This window comes from Solanum pennellii, chromosome 7 (genome assembly GCF_001406875.1).
Source record: "Solanum pennellii chromosome 7, SPENNV200".
In the NCBI taxonomy this organism is placed as follows: Eukaryota; Viridiplantae; Streptophyta; class Magnoliopsida; order Solanales; family Solanaceae; genus Solanum; species Solanum pennellii.
Window position 1 is genome coordinate 64,979,809 of NC_028643.1, and position 26,364 is coordinate 65,006,172.

General features: G+C 32.5%; 1 protein-coding gene across 1 annotated transcript; it reads left to right on the forward strand.

Moving 5' to 3' along the window:
• The first annotated feature begins 8,996 nt into the window (after positions 1-8,996).
• Positions 8,997-12,020, forward strand: LOC107024548 (cysteine proteinase 3-like). The gene is made up of 7 exons (XM_015225541.2): positions 8,997-9,276; positions 9,358-9,485; positions 9,569-9,687; positions 10,004-10,077; positions 11,125-11,389; positions 11,461-11,592; positions 11,659-12,020. Exons 1-7 carry the CDS (start codon positions 9,089-9,091, stop codon positions 11,830-11,832), a joined length of 1,080 nt encoding a protein of 359 aa, XP_015081027.1. The 5' UTR covers positions 8,997-9,088; the 3' UTR covers positions 11,833-12,020.
• The last annotated feature ends 14,344 nt before the right edge of the window (positions 12,021-26,364 follow it).

Sequence of the window (26,364 nt, forward strand, 5' to 3'; positions counted from 1 at the left end):
TAAAAATCCATATTATAGTTGTTTTCCAATTCAAAAAAATGATCTATTTTTTTAATTTATTTAAAAATGAACAAGTTTCTTTGCAGTATTTTAATCTCAATTTTGCACGTGACATGTGTTTGAGGTCACAAGATTAGAGACATATTCTAATACATTTGGCATAACTTTAATTTAGGAACACAAAATTAATTTCTTTTCTTAAATTTTACTAAACTTCGTGCTACATCAAATTATGTCTTTTTTTAGAGAAAGGGTAAAAATGCCCTTAAACTATGTGAAAGGAATAAAAATATCATTTATTTATAGTTTAGCTCAAAAATACCCTTACCATTAATACTTTAATTAAAAAATATCCTCGCAGTCAATACTTTGATCTAAAAAGCCCCTGTAGTTACTAAATGGGTCAAAAATGTCATTTTCTGAATAAATATAATATTTTTTCCTTTTTAAGCACATCTTTTCCTAATTAAATTATTACTAAAAAATCTTGTTTTCTTACTTTTAAATAACTTTAACAAATAAAAATGCAGGAATATTTTTTTCTTCTTAGTCTCATTTTTTCAATTAAAATAGAATAATTTCATGTATCCTTTTGACATATAATATATGTCATGTATAAAAATATCTTAATATATTCATCATTAATTATATTTATATTATATAAAAATAATTATAAATATAAGAAACATTTTCATTTTTTTTCTTAAATTGAAGTAAGATAAATATATCCCAATTTAAAAATATTATTAGAAAAAAGAATGTGTGAGAAAGAAAATAAATAATATATTTATTTGGAAAATGAGTATTTTTGACCCGTTAAATAACAATATGGATATTTTAAAATCAAAATATTGACGGTAAGAACATTTTCGAACCAAACTACAAACGAAGAGCGTTTTTGTTCCTTTCAAATAGTTTTAAAGCATTTTTGATCATTTTCCTTTTTTTAAAAAAAATAAAGAAAATATTATTTTCAACGGACTTGCAAAGTCTAAACTAAAAAATAAAAATGAATTAAGAGAATATATTTTAACCGACTTGAGTGAGTTGGTTCATTTTCCCTATCCCATTCCTCTAAAAAATATGTGAAGGTCCTTCATTGTTAGTTACTTCACTCTAGAGCTAATTGGAAAGAAGAAGAAAAATCTATGCAAAGTGGTCAATTTTTTTCTTTCGTGTACTACTAGTGCACCACTAAGAGAAAACAGATCATATATTTGGCCAAAAAACATGTCACTATTTGAAAAGTATGTTTGCCAGATATTCCAACTTTTCAAATACTAGAAAAAAAACTAGTTTTTGAGTGAAGTTCTAATATTTGACAATTAAAAAAAAACTCCAAACTTTTATATTTTATAAAAAAAACACCCATCATTTATTAATTTTAACTAATATTTACCTATCAAATTACTCCATTAATAACTACTAACAAGATTGAGAAAAAGGAACAATTTGTTTTAATGGACTATAATTCATCCTGAAGTAATGACAAGTTTGAATATGCGATTAATTTTTTTTTTTGCCCATATAGTTATTTTGTTGTTGTTAATTGTTATCAATTATGTTATAATATTATCGATACAAAATGGGGTAGTGTGTAACGAAGTATAGTTGAGAGGCTCGGGTCTTAGCATCTAAATTGTCAAAGTACCCTTAGATCGAGTGAGCAGAGGGTCAAAGAGTACAACCTCGAGTGGATGTCGAAGGAGCGTCAAATTTACTACTCAAACTTTACTTAATCAGGGGCCTAAGTTATTGAAGGGGAAGCTTGTCCAACTATCAGGGGTGACAGTCCACGGTATTAAAGTTGAGATTTCACTGATGACTATAAACATGTTTCTATTTGGGCCTGAGTATATTCCTCCATCCCATACTACTGAACTTGATCACTGGAAGTGTTAGAGACTCCAACAATGTCCATAGTTATAACTGACAGTGAGCCTTCGCGGTTGAAAATGTCACGACCTGATTCCTCGAGTTGTGATGGAACCTACTATATCCCACTAGTAGGTAAGCCAGCCCGAAGCCCAGAACAACTAGTAGTGGATAAAAGGGTAGAAAACAAGTAGCAGAAATAATAACAACAAAAAGAAATAAGGCAAGCCAAAAGAATACATACATAAGAACTGAATTCCTTCCAGAAACTGAATGTCACAAGTATAGAGCAATACTAAGAATACAAGTTCCAAAAGTGGGCCAACATACAAAAATATACGCAACTACAAGGACCTCTCTCAAGTACAAATGAAGAGACAAAAAAATATATGTACATTAGGAGACAATAACGATCAAGACGCTATGCCATGCTCACCTCCGGTTGCTGGCTGCTACTGGCTCAAATGGCGGCTCTAATACCAACTTTAAAATCTCTGACAAGGTGCTCGGAATTCTTAGGAATCCGATAAAAATGAAATAGATATTCTACCTTACTAAATTCAACATTTCGTACTGAACAGAGTAGTCGAAATCCATAGAGGTCATCTCAAAAAAAAAGTGGGTCCCACTCCCAAAGGTCATTTTAAACAAAATTCACTGAGGAGCTCAACATGAGTTTGGAGGCCTCGAGAGTCGAATGAAAGGTCGTTCTAAACAAAACTCGATATGTCGAGGCTAACACACTGTAAAAAAATTTATTCGGACACGTTTACCAAGAATATTGACCAAAGTCAACCCTGCCCAATTTTTAAGGCTAAAACACTAAAAATCATTTAAACTCGCATCGAAAGCCTCAGGACTCGAGTCAACCATCCTACTCTCGTAATTTGGTCATTCTAGAGCTAATGGAACTGCCAGAGTTCCATTTTGAGGCCGTTTTCCTGATGAACCAACTAAAAGTCACTTCTCAAGCTTCAAAGCCTTTAAAACACGAAAGCTGCAAAAAATCCAAACGAACGACCAGGCGACCAAACTATCAGTGCAAGCAAGTCATAAATGACTTAAGGTCATCGTAGGAAATCTCTAACCAACAAAAGCATCGATAGTCGAGTCAACCACACATCTAGCCTAATTTAACCATTCCAGAGCCAATAGAATTGTCAGAATTTTGTTCTGAGGTCGTTTTCCTGATGAATTGACTAAGACTCATTTTTTCAAGCTTTAAGGCCTCTAGAATATAGAAAGTTGCACAAAATCCAAATGAATGACATGCGACCAAACTGTCAGTGCTAGCAAGTCATAAATGACTTGAGGTCGCTGTAAGAAAGCTCTAACCTGCAATAATTAAAACAAGACACCAAATAGAAAATTTCCTTCTCTGTATTTCTTGATGATGAAGCTGTACAATTGGTGATGTATTTATACAAGTGTTGAAGAATCTTTCTACTAACAAATAGGACAGGTGGCTATTTCTTATTGACCTATTTCTAACAAACAAAATAATTACGAAAAATAAGAGAATGTGGCAATAATTGAAAACCTAATGGTATGTACAGATTGTTTATTGGGTTTGAGGGTATGCTGCAATATAGCAAAGCCCAAAAACGTTTAGTCCCAAAATTCAACTGATAAAAGTCCAAACTAGTCCCATGATGAAAGTCCAAACTAGTCCCATAATCCAGTTGCCTCAATTCATGACAATAGCCATTCATTTCTCTTGAACTCGTGTGCTATGGCAGCAATGGATCCAACATAACCAACGAAAAAAGGCGGGTACACAGAGATTACCTGGAAGGTCATTACAGAAAAACACTAAAGAATGAATTTTGAAAGTACTATTGTCATTCTCTGCTAAGTTCTAGTGGTTGTATGGTGCGATATATATTATTGTCGATCTGAGGAGACAACATATGGATGATGATAAGGCGATGTTTCTGTCAACTTTTCTTTTGGTAATCCTAATAGACTGTGGGAGAATTATTGTTGGTGAGAGTCAGGCTCAGGTGTCTAGATCGTCCATGTCACTACCATTCTCGTTTCTAACTTCTAATTTATGCAAAAATTAATTTTAAATTATGTCGCAACATTTGCATAACCTCGGGTGTTTGAGTTGGCCACCATTAGCGAGACTAGTATTTTTTTAGGATTGCTAGTCAGCTACTACTATTCCATTGAGTGTGGAAACCCCCTGAGTTACCACTGGTGCACTAGACACCGCTACCACCATGACAAAGGTTATTAAAGATGCTACTACTTCCACCATCAGCTCCACACTTTGGTGCTTAGTGCGTCATGGTAAACCCTGCTCTATGATTACTTATCAGAAATTTGATGCATTGGGAATAATGCATAGTTTTTTCGGAGATGTACCATCACCGAGGGGTTTGTTGTCGTGTTTCTTTTCCCTTAGGTGTTATCTAATAGAACTGGCATGTCTAGAATTGTAAAATTGATTTTTTATATGCGTGTGATGTATCGAGTCAAGGTATTGAGTCAGTCCTGTATAACAAGTTTACATCTAGTGATTATATATTATGTGTTGTTGGTAATATTATTGACTGTTAAGAAACTTTTTGTGAAATTTGTTAAGTATGAACGGAGATTTAAGCGACTTGATAGTTAGAAGTTGACAGTGTAATTCATGTGTGATTGTGAGTGTTTGTACATTATTCTTGCTTTGTATATGCATTTGGAACTTGCATTATCTATGTTGCATTTACTGAAAGTCAATGAATTACGAAAGGATCATATTGCGTTTTTGGATTTATCCCACTCAGCCTATAAAAACCAATCAAATAAACAAAGAAATATGTTGATCCGAAAGTTTGAGCCTAATGATAACCTATTTGTTGTTAACATGTTACCTTCTCCATTTATTTTGAAATTGCTTCTTCGACCCTGGTCCTCCTTAGAGAAAATACCTAAGTTGAGGATGACTACCCTGAGTATAGTAAAGATAGAATAGGTTATGAATAGAGATAGGATGATAATAATCAAAATTTGGAAATGTTGTGTGTCATCAAGAGTAATAAGTTATTTTCAGGTAAAATTAAAAGAAGAATAAAATGATGAGTCGTATATAAAGGATCAAAAAGTGAGAAATAAAAGGGAGAAATAACCCTGGCTAAAAGGAAAAAGGGGTGAATATGGTCGTAAGGAGGGTGTAGTCACTTCTGTCAAATGTATCTTATCTTTACCTTGAGCATATTTATTAGCCAGACAAGCCCTATAGTGATCCTTGTTCGTTTGTCTTTGAAGTCGATGTGAAATAATAAGGCTAAACTAATGTGTTGTGTATATTTCTTGGATTTCATTCTGAGTATGAGTTTTCACATTATCCCCCACTAATAAATTTTGTCATGAAAATAACACGTATTTTTTTGTGGTAAGGGTATCAAGTTTGCACTGTTAATGGTTGATTGTTAAGGATGTATGCTAAGTTGCTTGTTCATATCCAGTTGTCATTCCTTTAGATACTTTTGAGTTGATGTATTAACTAATACACATATGCATGCCTAAGTAAAGAATGTTTGAACTGTCGTGAATGTTAATTATAATTGAGTATGTAAATAGATATTGCTTGAGGACAAACAAATGTTCTAAGTTGAGTGTATTGAATGTGTCGGCATTTGAAGACACATTTGATTCTTTTAAGTATGAATAATTATGAGTTTTTAAGCAATGATAATGTATTTTAATAGTTTTTATACTGTGTTGATAAGAAATTAGTCGAGGTGAAAAATAAAACAAAATGGAGTCAAGTGTTGTCAGAAGAGCTCTGATGTAAGTCTTACTGACTGTCAAAACTGTAATGAGCCGTCAGCGGTGGCCATCACACTTATAGAAAAGATCAAGTTCCTGAAGTTTTCTGACGGTAAAGGTTATGGACCGTCAGGTCTACTATGGGTCGTAACATCAAGTGTCACACCTACAGAAAAAAATCAATCTTCTGTATATCAGTGACGACCTAGGCGATGGACTATTACACATGTGACGAGCTGTCGGATGCAACATCGAAAGAACCTCGAGATTTCTACTTTCTATTTTTGAATTCCAAATTTTTTGGAACTATAAATATTATTTTAGAGGTTTATTTTGGAATTTGTTTTTAGCGAAAGAACGCGGTATCACTTGAACACAGTTTGAATGAGAGTCACATTGGATTATTGAAATCAAAATGTTGATTGCCTTTAACTCTGGTAAGTAATTATTCTTGAATGAATGCAATTATATTCCTTATTTCATCTCTACATTTTTTATTGCATTCAAAAGTTTTTATGTTGTCTTTTCTTACTGTACCATAAAATTGTGAAGAGTTCTAGATGAGATAATTGTTTTTCTACGCGTAATCATTCCAAAGGTATTGTATCATCTTCAACTTCATCGTTAACATTATTCTTTTGATGGTATTCATAATTTCTTCTAAGCTCTAAATCTCTGAGCATGTATCTTTTCACCTAGGTAATCCAATAGGTTATTGACGTCAATTTTATTAAGGTAACCAAGATCATTAATCATGACCTCAAATTAATGAATGACGTTTTCACAAGTGGTTCATTCAAATTCTCAAAGTTTTTATCTTTTTTTAAACAAAATTTGCATTGTCAAAAATGATTTGCTCAACGGTTATCGTTGAAGTTGGGATCACAAACTTGATAGCACCCAAAACATTATTTTTTTCTCAATGAGTTTGTCTCACAATATAACCTTTTAATATCATACGTAAAATTTGTTGCGATAGTACATCTTAAAAGCTCTTTTTATCCAATATCAGAAAATTGAATCTCAAAACACTCTTTAAATTAATAACTATTTCTATAAAATAATAATATTTTATGATCCAACAATATTAATTTAGTGAGATTTTACTGTAATTCAAATTCCCAAACAGATTTCATAACAAAAAATGGAAATTAAGGTCACGAAGATTCTCTCATAAGATCTTTTTCAAAGTAGTTTTTAACTTTTCGTTCACTAGTTAGTGTGCTAAAAAGTATTGTTGGAAAAAATAACTTTTAAATTACTTTTTAAGTATGTTGAAAAAAGTAACTTTTAAATTACTTTTTAAGATTCATATCAATATTATTAACTATTTTTTAAAGGGTGTACAAAAATAAAATTAGACAAATAAAAGTGAACGAAAATAATATATATTAGCCAATTTAAGTGAGTTTATTTTTTTCCTCTAGAAAGTTTGTGAACGGATCCTTCGTTTGTTAATTCATTGATCACTCTCGAACATATAAGAAGTTGCTAATGTAAAGAAAGAAGACAAAATCTTATCCTAAGTGGTCCATTTTTTTCTAACGCATACTAGTTCACCACCAAGAGATAACACCATGTTTTTTTCATGTTTGCGTTCTACAAGAAAAATCCATATATTTAGATAAAAATGTCCTCAATTATAAATGTCCATCTCATATTTTACTTCTTCAATTTATAAAATTGACAAAACGCTATGTTTTTCATGTTGGCATTTTAACATGAAAATTTTACTTTTTACTACTCACTATCTGTAGGATGCATAACTTGAAAGCTATGTGGAAGGAAAAACACACCATTCCCTAATAAGCAGAAACTCAAGCAAGATTTACCATCTGTTGTTTTTTTTTTTCTCTAAATTTTGATTTATTACACTTATTAAGAAATAATGACTGGTAGTGTAAATTATCATTTTACCCCTATTAATTGATAAAGTCTTATACATATTGATTCATTATATTTTTCAAATATATCAATAAATAGCAAACCTATAGGCAACCCCTTAAAGCTGTAATCTATTTTCACTTAGACACCTCAAATAGATTTCCTTCATTTTAAACAACTCAAGTAAGGCTCCGCTGTGTCGTTTTGACAAACAACTAAAATTACTAAGTTGACATATGAAATTTGAGTGTAAAATTACTAAGTGTGTGCAATACACTTCCGAATGATATGACATGATGACTAATTTAAAGTTGACATATAAAATTTGAGTGTAAAAATAATAATTTTAAAATAAATTATTAAAAAACTACTAAATTTTCAAAAAAATAAAATAAATAAAGTTACCTATTTTCTACTATCCCACCCACCTTACATTACCCCACCCCCACTCCATCAGCCTTACTTTCGTCCCTTATGCCTCCCGAACCATTTTTTGGTTCTTCTTCCATTTTTTTTTAAAATCATTAGATTTTAGTTCCTTTTTTTTTGTTGGAAATTTAATTTTGAGAACCATTTTATCAATAGCAAGGTGAGATTCTGACAAATATGAGATTCTTCTACTTTTTTGAAGAAAAAAAAGTGTTGTATTGTAAAAGATCTTTTCAAAATTAGTATCATGATTTTTTATAATTTGTTCTTATAAATTTTTTAAAACTAACGTGATAGTTCTTTTATTTCAATTTTTTCATATTTTTAAGGGTTTTCATCATTCTGAAGAAGAAGAAGGAGGAGGGAAAAAATATTTTAAAAATAAAAAAGAACTCCTCACGCTTTCAAAATGGATGCAATATATACAATATGTCAAGCCAATAAAAAATATTAAAATGACACAGCAAAATTTAACATGAGGTGTTTAAAATAAATAAAGTCTAGTGAAAATATTTAATTGAAAATTGGTGTCAACTTTAACAAGTCACCGATGAGCTCAACCTTAATAAATTAAGAGTATAATAGCAAGAATAAAATAATTGTCCTTGTTTGATTTGTCAAAAGTGACAAGTAAAAAGGGGATTAGACAAATCTCATAGTGCTAAGAGTTAATTATCATATCACTATTCTTTTCCAAATTACAAAATCTCTTAAATTAGGCAGAATTCGGATACATTCCAGGTCTCACTACATCACGTCCCGATTCGGATACATTGCTCAATATCTCGATACATATATCATGTCTCGATTTAAGATATTTCACTCAATGTCTTGTTACATCTGTATGCCTCGATATATCGCGTAAAGTGATGTATCTGATTGATATTATCGCATAAATTAATGTATTTGAGAATAGTAATTATTACTTTATGTAATTTTTCCAAGTGGTAAAGAAATTTTAAAAATATAATCAATAAGTTATGTATTTAGGTAAGTTTTTGAGAAATCAAATTAGAAAATATTTGATAAATAAATAGAGATGGAGTTTGTATAGGATAAAAAAAACCTCAATAAATTGGCCAATGTTCCTACCAGCTTCATTCATCCAATCCTATTTCCGGTTACAATTACAATTAGAATGTCACGTTCCTCAGTCCTATTGGTTCTCATCGCCGGCCTTTTCTCCGCTACAATTGCCGGAGCGGCGACCTTTGCTGATGAGAATCCCATCAGACAAGTCATCGTTTCGGAAGAAGTGGAGATCGGAATTCTTCAAGTGATTGGCGAAAGTGACGACGCTCTCTCCTTTGCTCGCTTTGTTAACAAGTAAATCACTATAATAAATACAAAATGAGATTGCTGCAATTGTATATGTAATAATAATGTATATTTGAATGTTTATAAAAGGTATGGGAAAAAGTACGACTCTGTTGAGGAGACCAAGCTAAGGTTTGAGATATTTGTGGAGAATCTGAAGATGATTCGATCACATAACAACAAAAGATCAGTAGTATCATACAAACTCGGTGTCAATAGTATGTATAGTTGTTGTTAAATATATATATGAAGTTGTTTTGTTATAATGTCCGTCGCTCATATATACTATGTTTTGTGGCAGAGTTTACCGACCTATCATGGGATGAGTTCCGTAGAGTGAAGTTGCAGGGGACACCTCAAAACTGTTCTGCCACCACAAAGACCAATCTTAACTTCACTAACGGTCTTCTACCAGAGAAGGTATGTTCAATCAGCAGAATGAACGTACATGTTATATAATATTGTTGTACTTGAGCTGAGCGTCTTTTGAAAATTAACAAGTCTACCTTCGCAAGGTAGCGTTCATGCATTTTGCGTTGGATATTGGTAAGACTTTCTAACTAAAAATTAAATAGGCGGTAGGTATACGTATCTGCACCATTTCTCATTAGAGTTGATGAAATGTTTTATTATATTACAACATGCATAATGGAGTTGAATTATAAAGATAGGAACTTAACACTAACTAAACACGCAATGTATTTTTAACTGCAAATTTCCAATTTTGTGATTATAGAAAGACTGGAGGGAAACTGGTATTGTTAGCCCAGTGAAGGCACAGGGAGACTGCGGAGCTTGCTGGACATTCAGGTGAGAATCATCATATCATAATTATCAAAAATATATCTAAATTATTTTTTTTATTTTATAATCTAAACTATTGACACTGTAATATCTAAATTGTTATTTATTAGTTTGAGATACACATATGTAATGCATTCTCTCTTTTATGTGAAACCTTGACACATGACATTTCATATGAACTTGACAAAAAGTAAATAATAAACTATTAATGTTAATTAAATATTAAAGTATTACTATTCCAAAAAAAATAATTTCTTTAAAAAAAAGTTCTAATTATTTTTTTACCGCACTCCAACACCTCCTCCTCCCCGTCCTTTTTCTAAATTTCTTTCAAAAAATATTTTAATAAAATTCATATGGTGGTTTTTAAAATATATTTTAATAAAATTCAAATGGTGGTTTTTAAAATATATTTTATAAAAGAAATTCTATTCAACCCTATTTAAACCTCTACTCCTATATTTTTTCTTTTTACATTTTTCTCGTTTACGTTAGCTATATACATTTTTTTATTTGTGTATCGAATAAAACATAAATAAAAAATTAATTCTAGAAAAATCTTGTGACGGTTAGTAAAAAATATTTTTCGATATATATATCTAACACAAAACAAAAAAAAAAATAGAAGCAGGGAATTAGATGGAGTGGGTAGAATTTTTTTCTTAAAAATAAAACTATCTAAATTAATATTTGAAGAGGGAAGAGATGAAGTGAAAAAAAGGAAGTGATGGAGTGGGGTAAGAAAAAAAATTACATTTTATATTATACAAAAATAGGACTATATTTTTGGGATAAACATTTTGATCTTTAATTTTATTTTTTGTTCATGCAGAGCGATATTTTTTAAAAAAATAAAAGAAGTATATATTGGACGCACCATGATGATGATGAGCGTGTGATAAAAAAATAGATATGTGTTTGTTAGATTAATAAATACTAGTAACAGTTAGATATGAACGTCAAAAAAATTTAGTTACGACACACTTATATATGTAATATAATTAGATGAAATGGAAGGAGGATATAATAGTGGTGCATGTGTGTTTTTTGCAGCACTACTGGTGCACTTGAGGCAGCGTATGCCCAAGCATTTGGGAAGGGAATCTCTCTATCAGAGCAGCAGCTTGTGGACTGTGCTGGAGCTTTTGACAACCATGGCTGTAATGGAGGACTTCCATCACATGCATTTGAGTACATTAAATACAATGGTGGTCTTGAGACTGAAGAATCATATCCATACACCGCCAAGGATGGCATATGTAAATTCAAACCACAAAATGTTGGTGTCAAAGTTATAGATTCAGTCAATATTACCGAGGTAATACTATGAATATAATGGAACATGATGAGTTTTTTCATTCATATATAATCAATTATATTATATTACAGGGTGCTGAAGATGAACTGAAGATTGCAGTTGCATTGATTAGACCTGTTAGTGTTGCTTTTGAGGTGATAGATGGTTTCAAACAGTACGAGAGCGGAGTTTACACCAGCACTGCATGTGGAAACACTTCCATGGTAAGTAATGAGGAATTTGATCACATAGCTAGTAGCATTGGAGGATGATGTTAAATTAAATTGCAGGACGTAAACCATGCTGTTCTTGCTGTGGGTTATGGTGTTGAAAATGGTGTTCCTTATTGGCTCATAAAAAACTCATGGGGAGAAGATTGGGGTGACAATGGATACTTCAAAATGGAGATGGGAAAAAACATGTGTGGGGTTGCAACTTGTGCATCCTATCCAATCGTCGCCTAATTAATTAACACTTGTATCCTTATTTCCACCCGTCTCTCTCGGATTCTTCAAAAATACACACCCAACCGTTTGACATTTTTGAAGAGTCCGAGCAACATCCATATTACTAAAATAAAACAATCCACATTATCGTCTATCTCTATGTATGTGCACCAGAATAAATATGGAAAACTCTCATATTTGACATCCTTTTCTTTATTTTCAGTAATTAACTTATATTTATACTTCCTTTTGTTACGTTGAATTCCTGCTTTTCCTGGATTGCTTTTACTACGTACTTCCATCTGCCACCTGATTAATTTACAAGTTAATATATATAACAACATTATTATATATTGCATGTGCCCAGAAATTGCAAACTAATTTATGTATCAATTTAATTTGATGTTTTCTTCCTTGGTTAGTTTGAGTGTTTGAATTAAATTTATCGATAAGTGTAAGCAGCTATTAATGTGTTCGTAATGTTTTATGTATATATTCTAACAATATTGCTGAATGCATAAAAATTGCTTGATAGAATGTCCTTGAAAATTTATTCTGAAAACCTGCTTTTCAAAAGCTTTCAAAGTTAATAACAGAAGTCTAATTAGCTGCAATTCACTATTTATTGTACTGTTAATATTTTGTATTATGGTTAAAATAGGGAGGCCGTGCTATAATTAAAAAAGAAAATACTAATTTAATTTTTGATATTGGCTGGTTTGAGCAAAAAACAATATTTTATGTGTCTTGAGTGTTTGTCATCTCATATGTACAATATAACTCATTGTAGAATTTAAAATTCCCATAGAAAAAATAATAATCGAGACGGTAAATAATATCGCAATAATTATAGTATTTTATTTCAAATACTGATTGTTAATGCCTCTAATTCATCTTTTCGAATATAAGTTCAACAGCCTTTGAGCTGGATCATAAATTTGTTGAATTTGATCTTCACTTGCTTTTGAATTCAAGGGATTTTGAGTTGGATCTTGAGTTGTGAATTTGATGCCTTATTTTGAATCTAGTGATCTTGAGTTGTATCTTAAAATTGAGTGTTTGAATACTTCAACTTGAATAAATTATTGAGAAATCTTCGATGTTTAATCTACAAGCTCAAAACGAAGACCCCTATTTAAAATTGTAAAATAAGTTGTGATGAAGATATACTTTATTTGGCCAATCAAATTTAAATGACATGACAATATTTGATTGATCGAAACATATCACTTATACATACATGCATGACATATTTTTATTGACCTTTGATTTGGCTAGTCATGCCATGTCATGTATATGACATGATCCTATTGACTTTTTCGTTTGACTTACATGACATGTGACACCTAATTAGGCCTCTAGAATAAAATGACATCTTGAGCCTGACAAAGTGGGCTCATCATTTATATTAGCCCAACAAATTGAAGTCCATACTTTAGATTTGTGTCTTGAAGTTCAATTGTTATGGTTTCAGTTTTAGGCCATCGATCAGATAAGAAAACAAATTAAGGAGCATAAGAAAAAAATGACATTAGTAGTGAACAATTTGATGCAATTTTCTTATGATTGGTTATGTCATGAGCCAAGTATTTTTTGTCGTGATGACACCTAACCCCAACCCGCTTGGCAAACCCTAAAATCATTTTTCAAAACAAAACATAAAACTTAAGATATGCGAATAAATCCAGTAGTAACTTCAAAGGATAAAAGTTTTAGAAATGGTGTGAAAACACCAAAATAGCCCAAAATATGGCAATACAAGTCATCAGCTTGTAAGACAACTAGAGGGTAAGCACTGGCCCAACGTGTCAAACATTTTATTTTTTTTTCTTTTAACATAATACTTAGTGGTGCAGATGCAACGTATGGTTAGAGATAAAACTTTGACGTATATTTTTAAATGATTTTTCTGTTAAAAAAATATCAAATGATTTTTCTCTTAAAAAAATATCAAATGATTCTACATCATTTCAAAGCAATTCCCCACCATATGTCTAAAATTTTTTTTATAGTAACTTGAAATTTCCAACTAGCTAGTTCAGATTTGAACGAAATTGGAGTTATTATGGTATAGGAAAATCTGCTAACAATCAGGTGATTTATTAATAATTTTGATTACATGAGGGGATATATAACTCGTTAAGAAATATGTACGACTTTACGAAACTGAATTCAGGCGAGTAGAACTCCCGAAATCGATCTTAGCGTAAAGTGTATTTTTTGAGTGTCGTTGGTTAGAGGTGTATTGTGAAATGAGTTCACCGGTTCTGTGCAAGCCAACCTGGCATGATTTTGATCACTCTGGCGGGGACACTATAGCGGGGTGAGGGCCATTGTAGCGGGCTCGACAAGACTTAAGGTCGTTAATAAATCTCTTAACGACCTTATTATGCACTTTTTGACCTTTTGAGCTAAGGATAAACACTAGACGACTCTTACTCATGTTTCACCATTCTTGAGGCTAAATGTAAGTTTTTCACTCCCCGGATCCATTTTTCGATCCGTAAAACGTAATAGAATGGAAAATTAATGATGGGGGAGGGTTTTGATCTAATTCTATGGTGGAAACAATCCTATTTTGGATACTTGGGATCATGGGTATGATCTAGGATTCATAGCATTATTGTAAATACGGGTAATTAGTGAATGCATATTGATTCTCGTTTTTTTATTGATTGTTTGTAGACCAAGAACAAGCGAAACGAATCTGGAAAGGGGAGGATAAAGATTCTTAAGATTTCAAGCTTGTTTCGAGGTAGGTGATGATTGTAATTCTATGATTGTGTGATATATGTTTGTTCTTGCTTCATTATAACACTTGTATGTATATGAATATTGCTTTATTGATCACATTTGTAGTAAATGAGATAGACGAATGACCATATACCATGAATTATTTTTTTATTGTATGACTTGAGAGTATACTAGTGCTTGTGATTGTGTTGTGTTGAAGGATCGAATTGCCACGTTCTGGCATAACTAACTGGATCGGTTGCCACATTTTGGCATAAAAAGAGGATCGGACTGTCACTTTTCGGCATAACTATGGGATCGAGTACCATGTTCCGATATGCTAACAGTTTGGGTTTGTGTTCCATGAGGGGACCAACTACTTGACATAAATGTGTATCTTGAGAATTGTGAAAATGTGCGATGTTCATAAATATTAATAACATTGTATATGTTCAGTATATGCATGTGTTATAGTGTTGTATTGACTTGCTTATGTTACACTTTAATGGGATAGCCGTGTGATCCTACCAGTACGTTGTGGTTGTGTACTGATTTGCACTTACTCTTATTGTTGTTAAGTACATGGCATCTTCAAGCGATTATTGACAGACCTCGTTTAGAAGACCATTGATCGTTCGAATTCAAGGGTGAGCTAGTTCATTCGGGCTGCCTTGGATTCTCTTTAAGTCCCTGTCCACATTTTCAGACTTAGACTAGTTCTTAGATGTTTCTTAGATTGGTTCGGTTGTACCCATTTTTCCTTTAGACTTTGGTTCATTATATTTAGATGTTTTGGTACATAAACTTTTAGGTTCTAGGTTAATTCTTCCACATTTATTTTAGTTGATAGACTATTGTTAGAGTTTATAGGAACTCTATTTATTTTCTTAGTATTTAACTTGCTTCCGTAACTTAATTGTCTTAGTTTTTTATTTAGTTGCTTGGGTTGGGGTTGTAATAGTGGTTCTCCCACCATAGAGTTAGTGTTAGTGTCAATCACGACGGTCGGGATCGTGACATTTATGAACTATAAGTTCAAAAATATCAGTTTTCTAAGTGAAACAAACTATACTTGAATAGTGCATTTTATTTGGCCAATCATTTATATGTATGCACTACATGACATATTTGAATTTAAGATCCTCGTCGCTATTTATAGCATTAATAAGTGCCACTTCATATCAAAGATATCGCCGACTGTCATTTTGATTCGATTCCAATACGACACTGCTTATTGAGATCTCTTCATTTTTCATCGTTTTATGTATCTGGACATTTTATGAAGTGTTATGCCGTAGTGCTCTTTCAAAGCACTTACCTCATTATCAAGACCATTTTGATAATTAACTCCTCTTCCTCCTCAATGAGTTTTATGTTTGAAATCGATTGGTATATTACGTTTCTTACAAAACATAGACTCTGTCCTTCAAGTCTATTTTTTGGAGCATTTGCAGCTTAATTAAAATATTGGGTCAGCAAATACATCTGACAAATTATTTGCAACATTTTTGCAAATGAATTATCTCTTGAACACGTTCACATTTTTTAAACGAGTATCAAGATATTTCACCTCACAGATAATTTTCAGCTGCTAAACTTATTTCTCCCTAATGTTAGAAAATCTAATATTTACCCCAAACCTCATTTGGGGATCCATCATTGTGCATGATGGAGCAATAAAAACTATGTGCATATATCAAATTTTAGATGAAAATTATTTGGTTCCTGACCCTGAACTAATTATGATGGAAGAACCTTGTTGGCTTAATGCATACACATTAAATAAACTCATCTCATACCAAATTTTATATAAGAGATTTTTCTCATAATTAATGGTCTAACTATAATTGGAGGAATACAATTTATGGTAAACCAACCAGCATTATCAACCTAATTTATAGTTTAGAACTCTGCTCGTAATTTAAAAATTAGAGCAAATAACCTTACAAAAATAAATTTGTAAGTTGATACAAATGCACATGTGACCAAACAACAAATGCATCAATTAAATTATAATAAAGTTGTCCACATGACAAGTGAATGGACTCATATTCACCTTTCTATATATTTCAAATAATGTCAGAAAAATACAATCCGAACCTTAGTTGGTACAGTGATCATTACATCGTAAGAACAAACAACACAAAAGAATTGTTGAAGAATCTTTTATTTCTTTAAACATATAGCCACATGAATTCTCAATTCCTTTTGCATTATATTTGAATTGGAATGACCAACCAATTATGCCAATTAATATTTATTCTAGTAAACTTCTATTTTACTTTTTGAATGTAATTCTTTCATCTTTATTTCGACAACCGTCATGCTATATTAATGCATAGAAGGGTTCAAAAGGTTAAAGGATGCAATCGCATGATTTATAATACATCTAGGGAATGTAGAAAGCCAAACAACTTTGTATACTAACAAAATAGAAAATTTTGCTAAATTATGTACTACCGAATTCCAAGACCTTGGAATATGCATCATATTAACCACTTCAAAGTACTTCATAAGGTTCTAAATATCTTCACAAGTAGTCTCTATCTCCCATGAGACTATAGTTCTTTGTAGTACCATATCCACCACATTTTTTGTGTCTGATAAGATTTGCACTTTTGTCCAACCCTTTTCTCTAGCATTCTCCATCGCCATACGAATCGCAATCGCTTCAGCAGTGATGGCTTTCCCAACGTATTGAATCGGGGTGCCAAAGGAATGAAGCAGGTTATCATAGTTATCCATAGCCGCCACGCCAATGCTTGCAGTCTTCTTTTCCTTATGTACACTAGCATCTGCAAACACAACAATATCATCTTATGCCATAGTTAGATTTCTATCATCATTACAAGAATGTATAACTCTAGGAGAGATGGAGGAATCAAATTGCTTTCATACTCATGAAAATCAAAAAGAGTAATATTCTTAGGATCAACAACTTCTCCATTGAAACTCTTTGAGTTTCTAGCCTTCCAAATTTGCCACATAACGGAAATACTTAATTTAATCATTTCTATAGAGTCGGGATAATTTTTAACATTTGTAAAAAGATCATTCTACCAACCAGCAAATTACACTATATATTCTAAGCTAGGACAATTAATAAGGCAAATTTTCCAAACTAATTGAGCAAGGACACCTAAACAGCATGTGATCAAAATTTTCATTCTCAAGTCCACAAAACCTTAGACACTTCACAATATGCCTCAGTCTCCTAGAAATTATGTGGTTGACCGGTAAAACATTCAAAATGCATTTTCGTATAAAGTGTTTATACTTGTTTTTAATATTCATAGACCATAAAAACTTCCAGAATTCTTTTGAGAAAGATTTATTACTAGATTGGGCTCTATCATTACTCACTTGTTCACAGCTAATCATTTCCCTCGCTAAGTGGTATCCTGATTTAACCTCATACTTTCCAGACTTGGTATGGTGCCAAATAATCTTATCGGAAGAGCCTGTGATTGAAATAGGTATAGAGACTATTGTATGGAAATCATTTGAGCAGACTTCTGAAGATCATCCAATTTCCATGTATCGGTATTTTCCTCTATAAGATCTTTCACTCTCGACTCGAAATCTATTTGAGCGAGCATCTGACTAGATTTGAATCCACTACAGTTAGGAATCAAGGATCTGTCCACACTTTAATACAATCTCCAGTGCCTACCCTCCATCTAATGTCCTTTTGTAAGAGATCTCTACCCCAAATAATGTTTTTCTATATCCAAGAACTATTAGATGAACAAGTGGCTTTAAGGAAGGAAGTATGTGAAAAATATTTACTCTTCAGGATTCTAACAAGTAAAGACTCTTTTTCGGTTAAAATTCACCAAGCAAGCTTTGCCAACAATGCTTGATTAAACGGCTTTAAATCTCTAAAGCCTATTCCCTCTTTAAACTTAGCTAAACATAGATTCTCCCATTTTTCAAAGTGCATCTTTCTTTTATCCTTATCATGCCCCCACCAAAAATTAGAGAAGATAGTCGTAATCTCTTTACACAAGGAATCCGGAAATTGAAAACATAATAGGGAATAAGATGGAATTGCAGATAATACAGATTTAAGCATCACTTCTTTTCCTGGTGGACTTAGGAAGTTATTTTTCCATCCTTTTATTTTGGATTTCACCCTATCTTTAATAAAATCTAGCATTTTTTCTTAGATCTTCCAACTACCGCAGGAAGCCCAAGATATAACCCTATGTTATTTCCATTATAGTTGTCCTAACACTTCATTAATATTATCTTTATCAATATCAGAACAGTTTTTACTAAAGAAAATAGTTGATTTGGTGAAGTTTACCTTTTGTCCTAAACACTTCTCATAAGTTAATAACATTTCAGAGATTTTTTGAGCGTTTTGGGTATTCGCCTTACAAAACATAAATGAGTCATCAGCGAAAAATAAATGATTGATTGTAGGACCTCCTCTATTTAAGCTTAACCCTTGTATATACCCACATAATTTTGCATGATTTAAGATTCTAGAGAGACCTTCAGTACATAAGAGGAAAAGATATGGAGAAAGTGGATCTCCTCGCCTTAATCCTCTAGTAGGTTTCACTCCTCCCGATATGTTCCCATTAATATTAAATTTATATGTTGGGGTGGTGATGCATTGCATAATCCAATTAATAAAAGTTTCATGGAAACCCATTTTAGCAAGTAATTTTTGAATATAAATCCACTCAACTGGATCATACGCTTTAGCCATATCTAGCTTAAGGGCCATATACTTTTGTTTTTCACGTTTTTTTTTTAAGAAGATGAATGAACTCTTGAGCTAGGACAACATTATCTACTATTTGTCATTTTCCAATAAAAGCAGATTGATTTGGAGAGATAATATTGGGTAGGTAGACTTTCAGTCTCTTAACAATAATTTTAGCAATAATTTTGTACATTGTAGAGCATAAACTTATGGGTAGAAATTGACTCACATCACTGGGATTTTTCACTTTAGGGATCAAAGTTATAAAAGTCTGATTCCAAGAAGGTAGCAGATATCCTAAATTAAAAAAACTTTTTAAAGCTTCACAAATATCAACGGAGATAATTACCATTACCTTTGAAAGAAGAAGGGTGTCATTCCGTCTACTCCTGGAGCTTTTAAAGGGTGCATATAAAAAATTGCTTGTTTAATTTCCTCGTTTGTTATTCCTCTAATTAACATATCATTAACCGAATCATCTACTAAGGTAGGAACTAGATTAAGAACGTGATCAAAATCCGTAGGTCGGGAAGTAGTGAATAAATTTTTATAAAATCTTTCTACCTCTATTACAATATCATTATGATCAGAAATCCAACTTCCATCATCTAAAATAAGCCCATTAATATTGTCACACTTACGCCTTTGAATCGTTTTCATATGAAAAAAAGAAGTGTTCTTATCGCCTTCCTGAAGCCATAAGGCTCTAGATTTTTGTTTCCAATAAGCTTCTTCATCCTTATACGCATGTCCTAATTTTTTGCGAAGCAACTTTAATTTATTAAGATCAAAATTACTTGGGTCGTTCTTCAAATCATCGATTCTACTTTTAATCCCTTGAATTTTTTTCTTAGAGTTTTCACTACCCCCTCGAAGCCAAGCTAATAAAGAAGTTCGACAATTCTTCAGTTTAAATATTTTTTGGATTGTTGAGACCTCCACCAAAGCTATTCCATGATCGATCGATAGTCCTATTTACCTCTTCCTTGTCACTCCAACGCTTATCAAAATAGAACCTTCTCTTTTTTTTTTTCTAAAATTAATCTCTGTGTTCAATAACAAAGCACTATGATCAAAAGCCTCTGTTTCTATGTGAATTATATTTGCAAGGATGAAATCTAATCTCCAACCCGGCGAGCTTATGATTTTATCTAGTCTCTCTTGAATTGTACCATCATTTTCTCTAAAGCACCACCAAGTCTACGGTTTTCCAGTGAAGCCTAAAACTATAGTTCTTATATCCCATAAAAAGCTTTTAAAATCTCGAAAGGAAGAGATCTCCCTTACTCTGCCTCCCAATTTTTCAGAATTATCTATGATATCATTAAAATCCCCTGCCATTACCCATAACAAACTCCACATAGTTGATCTATATAACAATTCTTGTAATTCAGTTCTACGAATAGTTTTATCAGTACTTAAATAAACAAATATATGCCAATATTTATAATCATCTACCAAGTCATGAATAAATGTTTCAATATAAAAAGATGTTGAATTAGATTGACATACCTGAATATTGTCATTCCAAAATAAGCATAATCCTCCTGCTAGTCCAATCGGATCCACCGTTATAGTGTGTGTCATATGTAGTTGTCTTTGAATTCTCATTACTATTGTTTCTCGATTCTTTGTTTCACTTAAGAAGATCATATTCGGGGAGTGGAGACGCATTGTCTCCTTCAGAAAGGGAATTGTCAAGTACCCCCCAAGCCCTCAACAATTCCACACCAAAGTCTTCATTGTTAAGAGGAAAGTCGTTTAGGGCTAGCTTCCCGATCCACCGCATCTTTTTGTTTCTTAGAACTTTTGTTGTTCATCTTATTATCATCACCTTTACGTTTATCCCCCAAATTTTGATTGCACCCATCAGTAATCAGCATATCAAACAGATTATTCTTTAGATCAATTGTTTCCATTTTCTTGTGACCATCTGCAATTTTTTTCCTCTATCCATATGTTTCAAATTCTTCCTATTTCCAGCTACTTTATTAGTACCATTTTGTTTAGAAATAATATTTTTTGAAGTTGGATCATTAGCTATTTTTGTTGTCCCTATTACGGAAGATGTAACCTTACACAGTTTTTGTGGAGTAGAGAATACCTGTTGAGTTTTAGTGTCCAATTTTGCAGCCTCCTCTTGCATCATTTGGTTGGTAACGTTCGGATCTTGTAGTCTTGCTTCTGCCTTTTTTTCTATTGAACCATCTTTCGATATCATCATGATCAAACGTATATCCCAAGTCCATCTTTGCTAACCAATAACATTTTCGTGCTTCTCTGCCTCCTATTGTGTCGGCAAAAACGAGTTCTTCCAGTTCAACGTGCTGCTCCTAACGTACATCATATAACAGTTTATTGTCATCGTTGTTTTTCATATTATAGTCAACTACACGAGCAGTCCCCTGAGCTGTATCATTAGTTTTCTGCTCAGCCGATTTAGCTCTTTCCAGAAGAGGTCCTTTATTGAGATTCTCAAGGAATTGGTGTGGCGCGAAGGACGGGTGATTATTATTTTTTTCAGTATCCCTCTTTGTAGCCCCTCCATTGTTATTCATTGGTAACTCATTTGATCCAGTGCCTTTGACACAATCAACAATCTTCTTACTTTTGCTAATTGTGAGGCCATGGGAGCGCACATTCTGATTACTTTGTCGTCTTGGATTATTGCTGGCAAATCCGTGATTTTCAGCCCTCATCCATATGCCAAATTGATCTCTCTTAACATTACCATTTCGTACATCTTAATACATGACTTTTCAGTATGGCCTAGAATCCCACAGTAGTAGCAAACATATGGCAAATTTTCATATCGAAATTCTACCCATTTTTCCTCCGAACCCATCTTTATTAAATTCCCACGAGGTAGGGGCTTGTTGATACTCATTAAGACCTTTAGACGTATGTAACGACCCTCTTTTCTTCCATTTTCAGGTATAGCAACATCAGACGTACCCCCGAGTGCATGTCCAATCTTACTGCCTACTTCGTATGATATCCAATGTAGTGGTATGTTCCAGACTTGGAGTCAAATCTCACACATATTAAATATGTGAGACTTAGTATGGAGTTCTAGTTGTCATTGATGAATGTTCAGCAAATATTTATCATAGATCCATGGTGTTCCATACAATACTTTTTTCATGTCGTCTTTGTATCGAAAAACAAACTGAAAGAGATTCCTCCCTACCAGTAAGACTTTAAGTCCTATAGGATTTTCCCAAACCAACGTCATTGTATTTTTCACCCCTAACACACTAACTTGTTTGTCCGCTATCACCTTTTCGAGAAGACTTGTAACGATCATATTAGTCGTTTTATAAATGTTAACCATTATTTTTATATTATCCCTTTTTAGTAGCTTTTATAAATAACTTATGACTTATAAAAATGAGTGACATAATTTTCAGATTTAATAAAAGACTGTTATAAAATCAAGCTCATAAGAATATAATCATCAAGAGAAGTAGATAGAAGAAGAGGAATTTTCTTCTTATTCAAGTGTATTATACAAAAGGTGAATGATATCTCTATTTATAGAGTTGAGATATCACCCCAAAGGCCACCATGATAAATGCCCAATTAGTAGGTACATAGTTATCCAAATGATTCTTATCACCTTGGAAACATGTATACATGAATACAATTAAGTCTTGAGTATACCTAAAGGACAATTCACACAATTCAATGGATTTATAACACTCCCCCTTGGATGTCCATAGATAATGTGCCTCGTTAAAAACCTTTACTAGAAAAAAAAACCAGTGGGAAAAATTCTAGTAAAGGAAAAGGAGTACACGTATCTTTTGATACGCATTATTTGTTGCCTTATTAAAAACCTTGCCAGGAAAACCCAGTGGGACAAAACCTCGGTCAAGAAAAAACGAGTGCAACGCGTATTATATTCCCCTGATTAAAACATCACTTAATTTCTTGCGATGATGTCTCCAATCTTCGTACATTGTGGTTGATATATTCTTTTTCAAAGAAAAACACATATTTCCTAAATATGGTGTGTCATTGATCTCAACCATACGCGCTCTTGACTTGCTTCATGGAAGACTTTTATTTCTGCATGGTTTGAAGAAGTGATCACCTACATTGGCTTCATTTATAGTCAAAATATTATTGTGCCTCCACATGCAAACAAATAGCGTGCTTGAGATAGAGCTTTATGCGGATCAGATAAATATTCTTCATCAGCATAATAAATCAATTTTGTCTTGGATACCTCGAAATAGAATAAACCCATAGCTATGGTCCTTCGAGGATATTTGATCATGTGCTCAAAAAATTTTCTATGTTCTTTTATAAGGGAAGAACTAAATCTTGCCAGTAAATTTACTGCAAAACAAAAATCTGGTAAAATATTGTTAGCAAGATGCACTAGTGCCCTGATTACACCAAGATATGAAGTTTCATCACCAAGAAGCTCTTCATCTTTCTTTTGAGATCAAACTGAATCATCATTTATGTGAAGTGATCTCATAATCATTGGGGTACTCAATGAATGTAATTTATCAATATAAAATTGCATCAAAACTTTTCAGTGTATGTGTACTGTTAGACAAATATTTCATTTGTCAAATCATCAATCTGTAGTTCAAGACAACATTCTGTCTTACCAAGACCTTTTCACCATTTCAAACACTCAACAACTTTTAAAAACTCTTTAAGAGTGCTAATAACGTTCAAGTCATCAACATACACAACTACAATAATAAATTCATATCCTGACCTTTTCATAAAAATTCAAGAACAATTAGGGCCATTCTTTTTGTACTATTTTCTTCCTTGATTATTTCAATCCATATAAGGATTCTTGAAGCTTTATTGAAAAAGTTTCTTTCAAACTCTTATATGCTTCAGACACCTCGATTGCTTCAAGAATTTTCATATAACCTTCATTGTCTATCTAGACATGACAATTATTCATTATATGCATTCAAGTTTTTCATATGTTGCCAGATCAAAACAAACCTCATTGCATCCACCATAGGAGAAAACATCTCCAATAATGTCAATATTCTTGCGACAAACCTTTATGCCCCAAGGCACAAGTTGTACTTGATATATTACGATTATACCATCGCATAATAATTTATTGTACCCAACTGACATTATACCTTGATTTATGGACTATCTGTCCAAAACATCACTTTTTTAAGTGAAACAATATACATGAATCATGCATTTTACTTGGCCAACCTTTTATCTGTCCATATGATAAATTTGAATTCAAGATCCTCGTCACAATTTATATCATTGAGCGCTACCTCATATCAAAGATACCGTCGACGGTTATTTGATATCGATTCCAATATGACATAACTTATCGAGATCTCTTCATTTTTCATCATTTTCCAGGTACCTTAACCTTTTCCGAGGTTTAATGAAGTGTTATGTCAATGTGCTATTTTATAGCACTTGCCTCGTTATCATGACCATATTGATCATTTGCTCCTTCCTTCTTCAAGGAATTTTATATTTGGAACCGATTGGTATATTATGCTTCTGGTGTATCATAGACTCTGTCCTTCAAGGACTTCACATTGGAGCATTTGCAACTGAATTATATCATAGCGTCAGTGCATTCATCTGGCAACTGATTTCATTATGCAAATGAATTATCCCTTGAACTTTAAGTTCACATATATATTTAACGAGGATCTAGATAATTCATAATTAAGATCAAACATAATTTTCAGCTGTCAAAATCATTTCTCCCTCTAATGTTAGAAAATCTAACATTCATCCCAACCTTATTTGGGAATTCATCTTTGTGCGTGGTGGAGCAATTAAAATCATAATCACACATTTAACATTTTAGATGAAAATTATATGGTTCCTGAACCTGAACCAATTTTAATGGGGAAACCTTGTTGGCTTGATGCATACATGTGTTGCTACATGTTAAATAAATTTATCTCATACCAAATTTTATTTGGGAGTTTTGTTCTCATAACAATGATTTATCTATAATTGAAGGCATACAATTTTTGTTAAATCAACCAGCATTATCAATATAATTTCACAATTTGGAACTGTACTCTTAATTTAACAATTCGTGCAAACAACCTTACAAAAACCAATTTGTAAGTTGACAACAAAATACATGTGACCATCGCATAGATGCATCGATCATATAGTTGCAAATGATCCACATGACAGGTGAACGGGCCAATATTCACCTTTTTATATGTTCCAAAAATTTTAGGGAATTCCAATCCCAACCTTAACTGGTACAATGATCATTTTATGAAAAGAACAAGCAACACATGAGAATTCTTGAAGAATCTTTTATTTCTTCATCATATAATCCACATGAATTCTCAATTACATTTGCATCACATTTAAACCAGAATGGTCAACCGATCATGCCAACTAATCTTTATTTCAGTACACTTATAATTTACTTTCGCATGTGATTTCATCAGCATGCCCACGTTTGTGTGCAACAAACAAGAGGAAACAATGGGTAACCTTTTACATAATATTTATAACCCCTTCGGTTGTAGTGATTTATAGTCTCGATATTTATTTTCAATTCATCTGAAACTTAAAAAAATTCTTTTGAGACTTACTACAACCCCATTATTATTCCTCTTATAATAACACAACTCGTTAGAACTTGCTATCAATTTTGTGTACTATTACATATTGCATGACACCATCCCTATTGTGAGCATCTCCTTCAAGGAGAAATGATATCATTATTGTCATGGTCAAAACATTATGAGCAAGACATGTTTCTTGCTTTACTTTTGTTGTACCATAGGTACACAACCAATGACAAATTTGTATTGCCACACAATAATGACCACAACCCTTATAGGCAAGAACTATTTCTTTCTTTTGTCCATTCGATAGTTCATAACAAACATACCATAATATTTATGACTTATAAATGCACACGATCATTGACCGTTCATGTCAAATATAATTTATATATTTCTCTCAAACCTCTCGTAGAGATGAGATGTGGCATATATCATTTTTTTTCTCAAACCTTCCATAAAGGTGAGTTGTGCATATCCAACCCATAATGATTTTATCACATTTTGACCCATTCTCTTATATAATGGTCGAGCATTCACGAT

Coding starts and splice junctions, on each gene's coding strand:
- LOC107024548 (XM_015225541.2), top strand. CDS start 9,089: ATGTCACGTTCCTCAGTCCTATTGGTTCTCATCGCCGGCCTTTTCTCC. Junction 9,688..10,003: donor ACGGTCTTCTACCAGAGAAG/GTATGTTCAATC, acceptor TTGTGATTATAG/AAAGACTGGAGGGAAACTGG. Junction 11,390..11,460: donor ATTCAGTCAATATTACCGAG/GTAATACTATGA, acceptor ATTATATTACAG/GGTGCTGAAGATGAACTGAA.